Source organism: Sesamum indicum, linkage group LG1 (assembly GCF_026168435.1).
Source record: "Sesamum indicum cultivar Baizhima isolate 11 linkage group LG1, ASM2616843v1, whole genome shotgun sequence".
Taxonomy (NCBI): domain Eukaryota; kingdom Viridiplantae; phylum Streptophyta; class Magnoliopsida; order Lamiales; family Pedaliaceae; genus Sesamum; species Sesamum indicum.
This window is the reverse complement of record NC_142657.1, coordinates 23,643,957-23,657,632: the sequence shown is the minus strand read 5'-3', so window position 1 is coordinate 23,657,632 and position 13,676 is coordinate 23,643,957. Positions and strand designations below refer to the sequence as shown.

General features: G+C 36.7%; 2 protein-coding genes across 2 annotated transcripts; both read right to left on the bottom strand.

Annotated features, from left to right (window-relative positions):
- Positions 1 to 2,757: 2,757 nt before the first annotated feature.
- Positions 2,758 to 4,505, bottom strand: LOC105174042 (basic helix-loop-helix (bHLH) DNA-binding superfamily protein). The gene has a single exon (XM_011096010.3). The coding sequence runs from the start codon at positions 4,380 to 4,382 to the stop codon at positions 2,961 to 2,963; it is 1,422 nt and encodes a 473-aa protein (XP_011094312.1). The 5' UTR covers positions 4,383 to 4,505; the 3' UTR covers positions 2,758 to 2,960.
- Positions 4,506 to 7,693: 3,188 nt separating this feature from the next.
- On the bottom strand, positions 7,694 to 11,845 carry ROPGAP3 (Rho GTPase activating protein with PAK-box/P21-Rho-binding domain-containing protein). Its single transcript, XM_011095999.3, has 5 exons — positions 10,973 to 11,845; positions 9,977 to 10,097; positions 9,776 to 9,895; positions 8,831 to 9,061; positions 7,694 to 8,488 (listed from the first exon to the last, which is right to left on the bottom strand). The coding sequence occupies exons 1-5, from the start codon at positions 11,458 to 11,460 to the stop codon at positions 7,964 to 7,966; spliced, it is 1,485 nt and encodes a 494-aa protein (XP_011094301.2). The 5' UTR covers positions 11,461 to 11,845; the 3' UTR covers positions 7,694 to 7,963.
- Between the last annotated feature and the right edge of the window lie 1,831 nt (positions 11,846 to 13,676).

The following is a 13,676-nucleotide window of genomic DNA, read 5'->3' as shown; positions in this document are numbered from 1 at the left end:
TAGGATTCTTTTTCTTTCATTTAGTCCCATTCTTTTACAATTTTCACACATCGCATTAATCATTAATCATATCATCGTAAACTATTACCGTATGCCCTTCAATTAGGTAAGCCATCTTTTTATCTCAATACACAATATTTTCATAAATAATTTCATCATTTAATTTTATTCGACAATCAATTCCTCGCCAGTAACTTCATCTTTCAATAATCAAATATAGCATTACACATTCATCTGTCTTTCCTACACCATAATCACATATAAGTACAGAATAATAATTTCACAGATATCAAGATAATCCAGACAAATAGTCAACACTTCATGATTAGATATATAAATAAAAAATATAATATATATATATATATATATATATATGAATTCAATTGATTATACTTACATCAAATCTCAAACGGTTACGTTAATAGAAGGAGCAACTCAACCCTCTACTTTATCCTCGTGCCCTATAGTAAATTATAATATAAATAATCAATATATTGAGAATATCATAAATTTTGAATAAAATATTAAATAATATTCGTATATTTTTCACCATTCTTTTAATATTTCATTGGTAAAGAAACTCGAACTTCCGTTTTGGTTTCTTCTAAATAATATTTGTGCTCGTCTTCATGCAGCGGAATGTAATATTCGTGCTCGTCTTCATGCAGCGGAATGTAATTCTTATATATTTTTCGCCTGTGCGGCCCCAAAGGTGCTACCCCACCTTCGTCCGGCCTTCGCACACATCAGAGTATCGCGACAGTCCGTGTGCTCGCTGAGGCTCTCGGTATCCGTGCCTTTGCGCCTCGCACATAATCTCGAAACCTGCCGACACATTGCCCAATGGCAAGGAGCATCCTCGCTCCGCTTCGGTATTACGACGCTACGCTTGCACTCGCAACGTCCATCTCATGCCCAAACTCACTCGGTACATCCTAGACGCTCGCCTTCGTAGTCGTCCATCATCAAAATCTCATATTTTCTTTTAACTAAACATAATATTTCTCAAAAATAATTTTCTAAGATTTCTATGAATTTTCTATCAATTTCTCGCCATCATAAAATTTAATTAAATATTTGTACATATAATTAAGCATTTGGTTAATAGACCCAATAAAATTGAGTAAATTAATTATAATAATAATTAAATCTAAGAAATCAAATAATGTAATTATCTCACTATGATATTTTTAAAGCAAATGGAATATTTAATCAATTATAATTTATAAATAATCAAATTCATTAAAAAATTATGTTAAATATTAAATTGAATAGTATAAATTATATATAATAAATATAAATTGAATAGTATAAATTATATATAATAAATATAATAAGTAAATAATATAATTATATAAATTAGTAATAAATTTAATCAAATTTCTTACCTTTGCTCCCATCGAGCGTTTTATGTGTTTGTGTGTTTTGTTAACATATGTATGTGTGTTTAAGGTGTGAGGCAGTGGAGGTAGCAGCCACATGCCACTTCCCATTTCTTTTATGTATATATTTTTTAATTTTCATTACATTTTTTATTTTTTTTAATTTATATAATTCGTCCCCAAATATTTTATAAAGTGCGAATTTACTCTTTTTAAGTTTTAATATATTCAAAAATTGAAAGTACAATTTATTTACTAGTTAAATAAATTCTTAAATATTTATCTATTAATCCTACAATTATACATTAAAATTTTTGAACATTGCACTAGCTTGATCTAATGACTCAAATCATCAACCACAGATTTTCACTCATCCGATAGATATTTAAACAATACATGGCTCCATACAGACTAATACAATTGGCCCTATATAAATACCAGTTGATACATGAGATACTCCGATACAAAATTAACCTACTAACTTTTGATAATCCGAATGAACCATTATCGATTCAAGACAAATAAAGAAATTAGACTAGTCAGATAATAAGGTAATACTAACTGACAATATAATTGTGTGAATTTTGTCAAATTATATAGTTAGAATATGACGATGAAAATGTTAAAGATACTAAACAATATATATATATAAATATATATAAAATATTAGATAAAATTTAATTGAATAAATAGCAATACGAATTTCAAAAATAGAATTGAGCGTTCAGAAAGTATGTAATTAGTAAAGAAAAAGAAAGATACAAACATTTGACTTTAAAGCTGGTGAAAATGAAATGAGAAAAAAAAATAAAATAAAATAACTAGGTGGAGGGAATAGTTTTACCACGTGATGTTTATTTTATTCCTTCTGAAAGGGAAAAAGGAATACATAAAAGAAAAGGCGAAGGCCCATCGCTATCGTGGTAGGGTACATGTAATACGTGAGTTCCAATCATCTGAAATAACACAATTTACATATGAGATTTTAGAAAAAGAAAAAAAAAACACACCACAATTCGCTCCAGATGACTTTAGGCGAAAGATGTGCATATCCATTTATCAAAAAATAAATCAACAACACAAACACTGCTACAAAAACCACAAAAATAAAAAGATCTAGAGAGAGAGAGCGTGAATTGTCAGTCATCCACCTGACGACGACATAGGCAAGTGCAGGAGTATGGCGAAGCCAAAATTATATCTGATCGGAGCATCCTAATTACGCCTTCCCAAATCGGCTCAGTTTCACCTGAATACTGAAGGGTATTATATATCTTGGCTACAAGTTGCCAGGCCAGATACCAAAGCGCCCAGGACGTGGGATTGGGCATTAACAAGATTTATATACATGTACGTATAATTGATCGACACGTCCTTTGATTTGCACCCTTAACTATATTTCTGGAAATTAAACAACGATGGTAGTAACAGCCGGCCATACGGTATACAAATCTAAACATCATCGATCCATCTTGGAACTAAGAATGCTAAATCAAGAAACCCAATGGACCTGGGAAGTAGTTTAAACTTTAAAGCCATATATAGATCATACATATTTATTTAATATTTTTTCACTAGCTACTGCGCCTCTAATCTCCTAATAAGAGCAGCTTTCAGAGCTTTCTCACATCTTAATCCATCAGGAACCCTAATAACAACGTCCTGAAGCATCAAATCATTCACGCATGACATGCTCGCATGGTGGACCTGCAATTCCAGCTCCCGAATGGCATCCATCAACCGTGCCGCTGGATAGTTGCCGTTATCCGACTGAACCCTTATCATCCCATCAACCCCAACAATCTTCACTTCTACTTCTAGTAGCGAAGTTATCGGCCCCACTTGGTCCACGGAAGTGGTTGTGCTCTGGTTGTCCAGAGTCTCAGCAGTAGTTTCGGTCTTCACTTTCTTGCTTTCTCTTTGGAGCTGCGTCTCCAGCTCTTCTACTTTTGATTTCAGCTCCTTGATGTATGATACGGCGTCGGATAGCAGGGAGGCCTTGTCCATCCTTGACACGTTCGGAACCACCGACCGCAGGGCGTAGAAACGGTGGTTGAGCTTCTCCCTCCGCTGCCTCTCCGCCTCCACGTGGTTCAGCGGCGCGTCCCGACCCAGGTTGGGTTTTCTGCCTCTCTTTTTGGGAGTTCTCTTAGTTTCAACTGTCTCCGGCAGAAAGAACTGGCAATCCGAATCGGAATGCTCCGAGTCCAGGTAAGAAAAGATTTGAGCTTTCTGTGCTTTGCTATTGGGTTGTTCTTGTTTCTTCCCCAGTACTGGAGTAGTCTTTGCTGCTTCGTCTGGCAAATTAGGCAGCAAACAGGTATCGGCGAAAGAGATGGTTTTCTCTGGAAACTTGAGGGCATGCGTTGACCCATTGTTAATGGGATCTGAAGAAGATTCGAACAGAGATTTCACCTGTTGCACCAAACTCCAGTTTTCTGTAATCATAACGTCAGATCCCAGTTCAAGAACACCATTCAAAGTAGGGATGCAAACCATGGTTTGCATCCCGTGGATCTGAGCTTCTTTAGCTCGTTGGCAATTATAAAACCTGAGCTGATTTCCACCACTTAACCAAATTAAAGACCCTGAGTTGAAGGCCTTGCCGACAACCCCATCACCAAGGGAAAAAGACTGAGCGAGGGACATAACGTAGAACCACTCGGCATCAGTGACGTCACCGTCGACGGGGCCAGTGATATCAGGGTTTTCACCGATGAGGGCCTGAATTCCACGCATGACTTTCTTTCGTTCGGGCTGAGAGCCAGATTTGGGATTCTTCTCTTTGGTGCCCTGGAAATGGCCGTCGGCCCAGGAGAGAGAAATGCGACCATTATCATCTTTGGAAGTCTGCCATAAAATGGCATAGGCCCACCAGTCCGGCTGGTGTTGGAGAATGTATTGGAGCCTCTTTTGGAGGGTGGGAGGCAGTTGCTGATGAGGAGACACGGAAGAGAGAATGGAAGAAGAAGAAGAGGGAGAGACGATTAAGTCATCCATGGGGTGGGGGTGGGGGATCAGCTAAGTAATACTTTTTGTGCTTGGCCAAAAAGAGTGAAATGTTTTTCAGGAGAGAAACAAGTATTGAGCCTGAAATGAAAGAGCGAGTTTTCTAAGCCTGGCTACTGGCTAGGTTAGGTAATAAAAAGTAGTTGGAGGGGGGAGGGGGGAGGGGGGAGGGGGGGCAATATTGTAAAGTTTGGTACACGTACGTATAAGGAGGAGGCATTTAATCCTAATCCTGTGGTGCTGTGGCCTAGGCCTAGCTATGATATGAGAAGACATTACAACTTCATTTTTCTTTTACTATTTTTTTTTTTTTAATTTTCATTTATTCTTTGTCGATTACTTACCACTCCTTTCTTATTTACCATAGTATACACTATTCGAAATTAATGAAAGGTGCCATATATATATACATACACGCACTATATATTTATTATTTATAGGAAAGTCAAAATACAAAACATTATTATGGGAGACCCTCGATTATATTTATGTTGTATATATAACTTATAAGTGCCTCTGTGTTCTTGGTTATAAGCTCAAAATGAAATTTCTTCACAGAATTAGCTCGTACTCCTAATTTGATGGGTGGTGGAAATTTTTGAACATTTGGATTGATAGCCGGGGACCCTGAATCAAAAAGGGAAAAGAAAAAAAGAGAAAACCAAGGAAAAAGAAAAAAAAAGTAATATATATATAGAGCGAGAGCGAGAGAGAGAGAGAGAGAGAAAATGAAAGGCTAAGGTGGGCCAGGAAAGTCCAATTTGTTTTACGATGGAAGCACTGGTTGGGTTGGGCACTCACACACACACACACACAAATGCTTAGTGAGTACAAGTACTCAATCACAGCCTGTCCTCCTCCCCTACCTCTACCCTGGTTCTCTTCACTCCCGACCCATTATATATTATCACTTGATCCCTTTCTTTCTGTCTAATATTAAACCCAAACAGTAGTTAAGAGCTTCACTGATCACAATTCAATCACCGGTTTCCGCCGGGCCCCCACTCCACCGCCTGTCAGTATATATCTTTCAGGTAATTAACGTTTTTGAGATTTAAATTAATTAATTGGGAATTCAATTTAGAAGTTGGAGTTGGAGTGACAACTATGATATATGATCCCAGAATTAAGCATCGATCTCAAATTAGTGTCAGAAAGGGCCATGACTTTAGTTTATCAACTTGTATCAAAATTAAAGGAGATAAGAATGGTAATACACGACTAGAGAGGGTTAAAATAATTTACTCCAGTGTTAAAAAATTCATGTGAAAAAATAAAATATTTATCCTACAAAAAATGATGCAATTTACATTTACCTCCTCCATCAATTTACGGAGATAGGTAAATTGTATCGTTTTTTTAAATCATAAGGGGGAATTACATTTTATTTTTTTACAGGAATTTTTTTATACTTTTTCATTAATATAGGAAATAAATTGTACTTAACCCCTACTAAAAATGTTGCATTCATGATTACAAAATTACCAACAAGAATATATATATATATATATATAAATTGTTGTTGTGTTTGTTTACGTTTCAGGGAATTTTTTTTTTCTTTTGCCTTTTCTTTTTAGAGAATAAGAGAATAAAAATTGATACTCAGTTAAGTTGGCAAAAAATTATTATTTACGATATGTCAACAATATTTATTTATTAACAAAAGAAACTTTAATTAACGCGCATTAGCTAGCGATAATAATAACAAAGAAAAATATCCAGAATGTGTTCCACGTGTTTAAGGTTTCAAGATTACCCTGCACCCCATGCCATGCTGCACCAACAACAATATATTTATTTACAATATAAAACAACCTATCACAAGTCAAATTCATGCTCCACTCTACCATATATATAAAACACTATTATTATTAATTAATTAGTTACCTCTATATAAGTTCAAGTTAAGAAATGCAACACTCTCTCTCTTGAAAATAAATTTAAATGTATGAATATGACTCCCATGTGGGAGGATACGGGTGGGGAGGGTCACCTTACACATAATGACACCATATTGTACTACATTATAATAACAACAATAATGAAACGTGAACTTCAAACCTAATACTAATATTCATTTTTTTATTATTCAGAAATACTAATATTCAATCTAAGTAACTTTTGACAAAGAAATCAATATCGAAATAGAGAGACGACTACCTTAATTATTGGAAAGGACAAGAGCAGAGTTGCAAAGGGCCCATGCACCTCACCCATCACATCTCACACCATCAATTATCCAACCCTTTTCCTTGTGTTTATTTGAATAAAAATGTTTCTCCCACGTGTTACTATATATTGGAGTACTATTTACAAGTAGTATATATTGGGGAAAAAGCAACTTCCTCTCCTGTGTTTATATTGGGCAAAGAAAACCCGTCCATAAAACAAAAGTATAATTTAATTCCTCATAATTTTTAAAATAATACAAAATATTCTTTATATGGTCCAGATGAGAGCTGTGGGTTGGTCTTTCTCATTCTTCCTTTAGCCGTTCCAGTTCTCTTTCTTCCTTTAGCCATGGATACTCTTTTGTGTGATTTGAACAAAATTTGGGGTAGGGCTATTATTAAGTCTATGTCCAGTCTATACTCATATTTTTTATTTTAATGAGTTTAGGTCTGAATCTTATATATCTATTGTAAATCTTTAGTAGATGGGATAAAGGCAGTAAAGACGAAATGAAAGTAAAAAAATAAATAGAAATTAAATAATATATAATAATGTTACTAAGTTTCTAAAAACATTTCTCTGTTAATTGATAAGTGAAAAATAGGAACCGTTGGAATGAAAAGTTATTACAAGTTGCGGCGTCTTGATTTATATGAAATAATTTATAATTAAGTAAAGAAAATGAATACACGATGTGTAATTCACCTCTTGGTAGGAGGTATTTTGCACATTCTCCATATAAGGGTTTTTTGGCCCAACATGAAGTAACGGGTGGGGTTCCTTAGTGCGGGAGAGAGGGAGGGCTCCTGATCCTGAGTCGCTGATTCCATCCATGATCCATGCGCCTGCAATGAATGGAGCAAAGCCCAATCTACCTTAATTAATTCTCCAGCTCAAGATGGGCTGTCACCGCAAGGGATTCTTCATGATTTCACACCATATCTCCTCCAGATTAACTGGACCTCCACTCTACATACCCCAACTCTGCCAATGGAGCTCAACAAAAGTACATTTTCTTTTTTATTAGTACATAACTTTTTGTGTGCTTCAACTATCTCCAAGATTTGGCAGCATCTCTATTAACCAACTGATTTGATTACTTATATCGATTAAGGGCACGCTGCAACTAATTTTGGTGTAAAACATCGTCATAAATACAGCTCAAGTTATACACGTTCTCAGTTAGGTTCATCGAGCTACAACGACAATTAGCACCTGTAACCATTCTAGCACCTACAGATGCTTTATCTAACCCGATTATTAACAAACAAATACAAACTTCCATCCTAAGAAATATAACAGGTTGCCTCACTCCTGCCTAAACAGAGCAAGAACCTGATCAGACCTAAGTCCTTTTCCTCTTGATGCCCCAGCTTGTCTACCTCCTAGCTAGCTAGCATTTACAATGCCAAGCCACCACCACCACTCTTCTTAACTGTCTTACTCAACTGGAACACAGGATGCCGCCGTAGCTTTTGCATACCTTTTCGCAAGCTTAGCCGGTGCAGTATCCCCTCAGCTTCCATGTTGTCATATTCATCTTTAACACTATGTCCGAATGTTCGCCTTTTGCGTGTGGATGGTGAACTCCTCCCCAAAGTGCATTCATATTTCTCTCCAACATCACTCTTACTCCGAATGCTCAATAAATTTTCACTGTTGTCACATTCCAGTCTCTCTAATGTTGTACTCCTCAAGAGGTTTTCAGTGGCAGCTTCCTTACAGGCACGATCATCAAAAGCTTGCTCCAATAGAACCACTTCAGTTGTGTTCAGTGCGAGCAATTCCTCTGTGTTTCCAAATGAATCAGTGAATAATGTGGTGGCAGCTGATTCTTCTCTTTCACGCAGGGTTTTCATGATAAGTGTCTTGAGAAAGTTCATCACTTGGACTGCATGGATCAATGCAGTCAAAGGATCAGCCATCTGCATTAGTAAAGAACACCATGATCATCCACAAGAAGTCCGACTTCAAGTGATTCGCAAACAAGTATGCAAAAGATATCAACTACTAAAAAGACCTATATGCAGCATCATATAAGTAATTAATACCAAGTATCTTCTCCAGCGCCTCATTTGAGCTTGATTTAGGTACTCATGGAACATGATGGAAAGAAGAACTTTTTTTCTCTTGGCAAAATCTCATCATTATTAGTTTTGATGGCTCTAATAGATTGAGAATAATATAAACGGAAATAGAGGTAACAATTGAAAAAAACAAAGTATATATACATATAACGAGCCAACAAATGATAAAAGCTAAACCACCTGAGTCATGTTGGGTGCAAACACCATAGCAATGTTCCTTGCATTCATCTTGTTCTCATGTTCATGGTGCACCACATCAGACATCAAATTGATTGCCCAGTCAAGCAATGCAGCTTCGGTAGGAGGAAGTGACTTTACAAGCATGGTGCACTCTTCTTCTGTATTGCAATGCATCACCTGTTCTGGCGTCAAAGAATCAAGAACTCCAGATGGAAGCTCTCTAAACCATGCCTGATTAGGATAGAAGAGTAATCAACATATTGTAACAAACAAAAATCCAAGTAATACAAACATCAGGTAAATATCCAGCAAGACTATTCAACCACGTAATTAAGTTAGCAGAATCCACGAAGCCTAGTATCTATCCACAATAACAACTAGCCACTGTCATGGCTTGTTGGGGTAATTCAAGAGAACTATCCCTCCTCAAAGAAGGTAGATTTAGAAAGAGGTCTTGGGTATGGCGTCGTCATTGAATATGATGTTTTTCAATCATACAGCTCCGAACTGATATTCAACACATAGCATAACAAATATAACTTGTCAAAGCGAAACCAGGAGTAGAAGAACAGATTGTATAACTTAGGTAAAATGAGCAATGAGTTTTAGACAAATGATAACTAAATCAATAAAGGCCTTCTCCCAGAGCTAAAAATTTCGTGTAATAATTGCTTAACAAGAAGTTGGATCAAGTATTAGTATTCTATGACCTCATTTAGTACAAAAGATTATCCCATATCTGATAAGGGTGAATAGCAATTTTGCCCTCTATAAAAAATAAATAGCAATTTACCCCCTATGGTGAATTGCAATTTATCCTACATTTTGAAAAATACAGAGAGATAAATTGCTATTTTATTTTTCGTAAGGGACTTGTTTGCCTATTTTCCATAACTCAGGTAGTTAGATTGCAATTTACCCTATCCAATAATGATGCAAAAATACCTTTATCAACCCTGATAAGCAGTGGACATCAATTCCATGTGGCACAATTCCTCTATTTAGCTGGTTCCGAACATTCTCTTCTTGACTATTCTCAGCATTGATCCTGAAAATTCCTTCTGCCTTGAAGTAGAAGACAAAAACAATAATCAGCTTATGCTTATTGTTGAAAATAATTGGAAATTACCTCCAAGAAAGGCTTACTTGGAGTCCGCCTTCTGAATACAAGCGGTTTTGCATCCTAAGAAGAATAGTCGGCACACTATTTCCTCTATGGTCATAGGAACACTGCATCGACTGTGCAGAAACTCCAAAAACACTAGCACTGCAAACATGATTTGGGAGAATACCCGAGGTAAGAGAACTGTTTCATCTTACCAGATAATAATATGACAAAGATTCTTTAAAAAAACTTGAATAAGGACAACAGACAGGGCAGCTCTCCAAATGTTTCGCACAGCCCTTAGTGAAAATCTCAGATCATACATAATTGCCATCTGGGTGTGACACCAGAACTTAAAAACTGGAAAAACCCATAGCATAAATTCTTCAATCTATTGAACTCTTGCGCTTAGATGGCCTGCACGGTCACTATGTATGATGTCACTGTAACGATGCAAGTTCTGTGATTAAGATTCACATGATTTCAAAGACAGATTTGATTCAGGACAAGCTAAAATAGCAAGAAAATTTTCATTTCCGAAGAAGAAAATGCTGGTATTGTATTCCTTTATGGGTTAAAAACTAATCCACAAATAGTAAAAATACAATCTTCCACAATATTGTTCCGTCCAAAGGAACTTAACAATTAAAACTCTGCCTAGTAAAATTCCACTATATACAATGCATAAGTCATAAAAATTAGATGATTTGCGCATTAACGACCTCCAAGAACGGCCCCAGATGCTTGCATTTTCAGCTTACACTAGGCACAAACAAAAAATCAATTATCTTAAATTGAATAATAAACTCCAGTAACTTGAAGCTTGTAGTTATAAACAAAACTGGATACACCACACCATAGCATGCATATGTATGCAATTAATTTCTCATCCACCCCAACCGCAACAAGATAGTGCATTTTCATTAAAGAGGCAAAAAGAAAAAAAAAAAAAAAAAGGAAGGGGGAGGGGGGAAGCAAAAATAAGGAATTGCATTGGAAAAAAGTTAAATCGAAAACAGGATGCAGGAGACTTCAACCTGGCGCTGGGGGGCTTACGAGGAACATCGGGCTGAAGCTCGACGGGTACGCCCAGAAATCCGTTAAATCGGTCAAAGGTGACGTGGGACACATGGCGTACGTCTGTGGGCCATCCAATGTCCACGTCCGACGCTACGTCGTCGGCCTCGAGGCTGCACGTGACCAGCGACCTCCGCAGCGCTGCCGCCACCACCGCCAGAACCGAGAACTGCGGCTGATTAATTTTACGACAAGTGTTGTTAGAATTACGAGCAGTCCGGAGGGGGCTTATAAAGGGAGTGGTAGCGGGATTGTCGAAATCGTCATCGTCATCGTCATCGTCAGTGTTGATGAAAGGCCTGAAAAAGGCGTCGTCCTCGTCTTCTTCCTCGTCTTGGTCTTGATCTTGGTCTTGGTCTTGGGAGGGGGTGTGTGGCGAAGTGGTAAGAGGCGGCATTGAGTTTCGGGGTCCTAGAGAGCAAGACTTGGATCGGAAAAGGCGGACCATAGCGAAGACTGGAGTTTGGAACTTATAAAGGATTTAGAGTTTGGATACGCGGAGAAATTAATTGGGAATGGAAAAAGAGGGATCAAGAATAAATGCAGGATGGATTAATGGGAGGGGGAGGAGCGGAAGGGGGAATAAGAATGAGGATGAGGAAAGAGGAAATGAATGATTGAGAGAGAGGGTGGTGGATTTATCAGATAGAAAAATGGTTTCTTCGGATATTTCTTTGTTGGTTGGTATTATTATCATGACAAAGTAAGGAGTATGATTGAAGAACGATAGTTACAAAATTTACTAAGTGTGTGTGTGTTGTGTCTACATCTATTTCTACTGCAGTAATGGTAGTGGTAATGGGGAAGGAGTCACGGGTGGGAGAAGAATGACTGTATCTGTATTTGTATGAATGAGATGAGAGACAGTAAGTAAGAGAAGAGATGAATTTGAGGAGTTTGGAAGTTTGTTTCTTTTCCTTTTTCCCAGAAGCATCCCATTCCAGGTCCACACTTTTATGCTCTCTTTTCCTTTTAAACACAGCTATGCAAATGGCAAATGCAATGCCTCGCCCTTTGCTTTTTTGTTTTGCCTTACTGTAGATTATTAATCCCTTCACAAGCCTAGACGGACCTACACTGCACACATGACACAACAACAACATATATGGCCTTTTAAACTTATTAGGGTGTTTTGGAGGGCTTATACTAATTAGGTACGTACAGAATAAATTTCTTTAGAATTAATTAATTATGTGAAATATTGGGAAAGTGAGAAGGAAGGGAGTAGGGAGGGTTGAGGTGAGTTTTATTGTCCCGTGGACGTGGTAGCTGGTGCAGGACAAAGACAAATGCCCCAAATCATGTCCCTACCTCATTCAACTACATGCATCTTTTATTACACTAAGGATGTATATATGTCGTTAACCAGCATAACATATGCATGCGCCTAATTAACTTTCACTCATCAATAATACATATATATACACACATAATAAAGGAAAGTAGCTGCTGAAGATGGAATGTAAGGCATGAATTAATTTCTCCTTTATGTATATTTAGTTGGGTTTGGATCTTGTTTGGGTTGCAGCCCATTTGGATGGGTGAGGTGGTTGGTAAAATACAACTGCTGCAACCTCTCACCTCATTGTTTCTGTCTTGGACCGTATCGGAAAATATATCAACCTCTCCTCCCTGCATATATCTATGAGGAGTAATTGTTGTTATTATTATTTTTAGTCATGATCATGTACGTACATGCATAAATGAACATGCTAGCTAGGCTGGAGTCCAAACAGTTAAAAAATTTTGTTGGTTTAGTTCTCCTGGAAATTCAAGGTCAATTCACAAGTAATTAATGTACGCAATTTATCATCGTCTTCTCTGTACATACATCAGAATCATCATATAGATATAATATATAAATTAGTAGTGTACGTAGTTTGTGGAGGGATGGAGCAGACAACTCACTGGTCCTCACATCGCAACAGATGCAGTTGGATGGGCAATAGATGATTTCTAAATTCTGGCAGGATACGACGACATTATTGTAATCAACGTGGTTAAAATTTATTAATTGGGAACTAACATGGTTAAAATTATTAATTGGGAACTAACTTGGTGCATTCATCTTGGACTTGGACTCATCATCCAAGATTTTCTTTTATACGTGGGTGCAGGGTGAGATCAATTGAAGTGATCGTCGTGCTTTGACGTGTTTTGAGTTTATCAAGTGCTAATTACACACACACACACACACATACACAGAGGGTTGGAGTCTTGGGGAGATGTGGTTTCTTAGACGTTGGATGTTTGATATAAGAAATTGGTATGTAGCCCCACATTGTTGGTCACATGAGGGCACATGGGATGTTCCTTTCGCCTTCTCCATCCACAATCCACTTACTTTATTAATATCACCACCACCACCATCACACCCAATTTTTACATTTGCTCATAATATATATATATATATATATATATAACCCATTTAATACACCCCATCATTTGTAAATATATGCAATTATTTATTTGTTATATTACAAAAAAAAAGCATTAATGCTCTAAAACTTACAGTCAAACAAATATATATAAAAGCTTAAATTTTGTTCATGATTAATCAATATTTATTTTTGTTTTAAATATGATGTAAAATATTTGTCAAACTGTTAGATTTAGGCAAATTATATATCATAAATTTTAGTTATTTTGATTTTAAATGAATGT

Bases quoted from the DNA above. Each gene is read 5' to 3' on its own strand.
- ROPGAP3 (XM_011095999.3), bottom strand. From the start codon at position 11,460: ATGGTCCGCCTTTTCCGATCCAAGTCTTGCTCTCTAGGACCCCGAAAC. The intron at 10,098-10,972 runs GTTGAAGTCTCC...TCATGTTTGCAG, and splicing joins CGTAAGCCCCCCAGCGCCAG to TGCTAGTGTTTTTGGAGTTT. The intron at 9,062-9,775 runs GTATTTTTGCAT...TATCCTAATCAG, and splicing joins GCTTATCAGGGTTGATAAAG to GCATGGTTTAGAGAGCTTCC.
- LOC105174042 (XM_011096010.3), bottom strand. From the start codon at position 4,382: ATGGATGACTTAATCGTCTCTCCCTCTTCTTCTTCTTCCATTCTCTCT.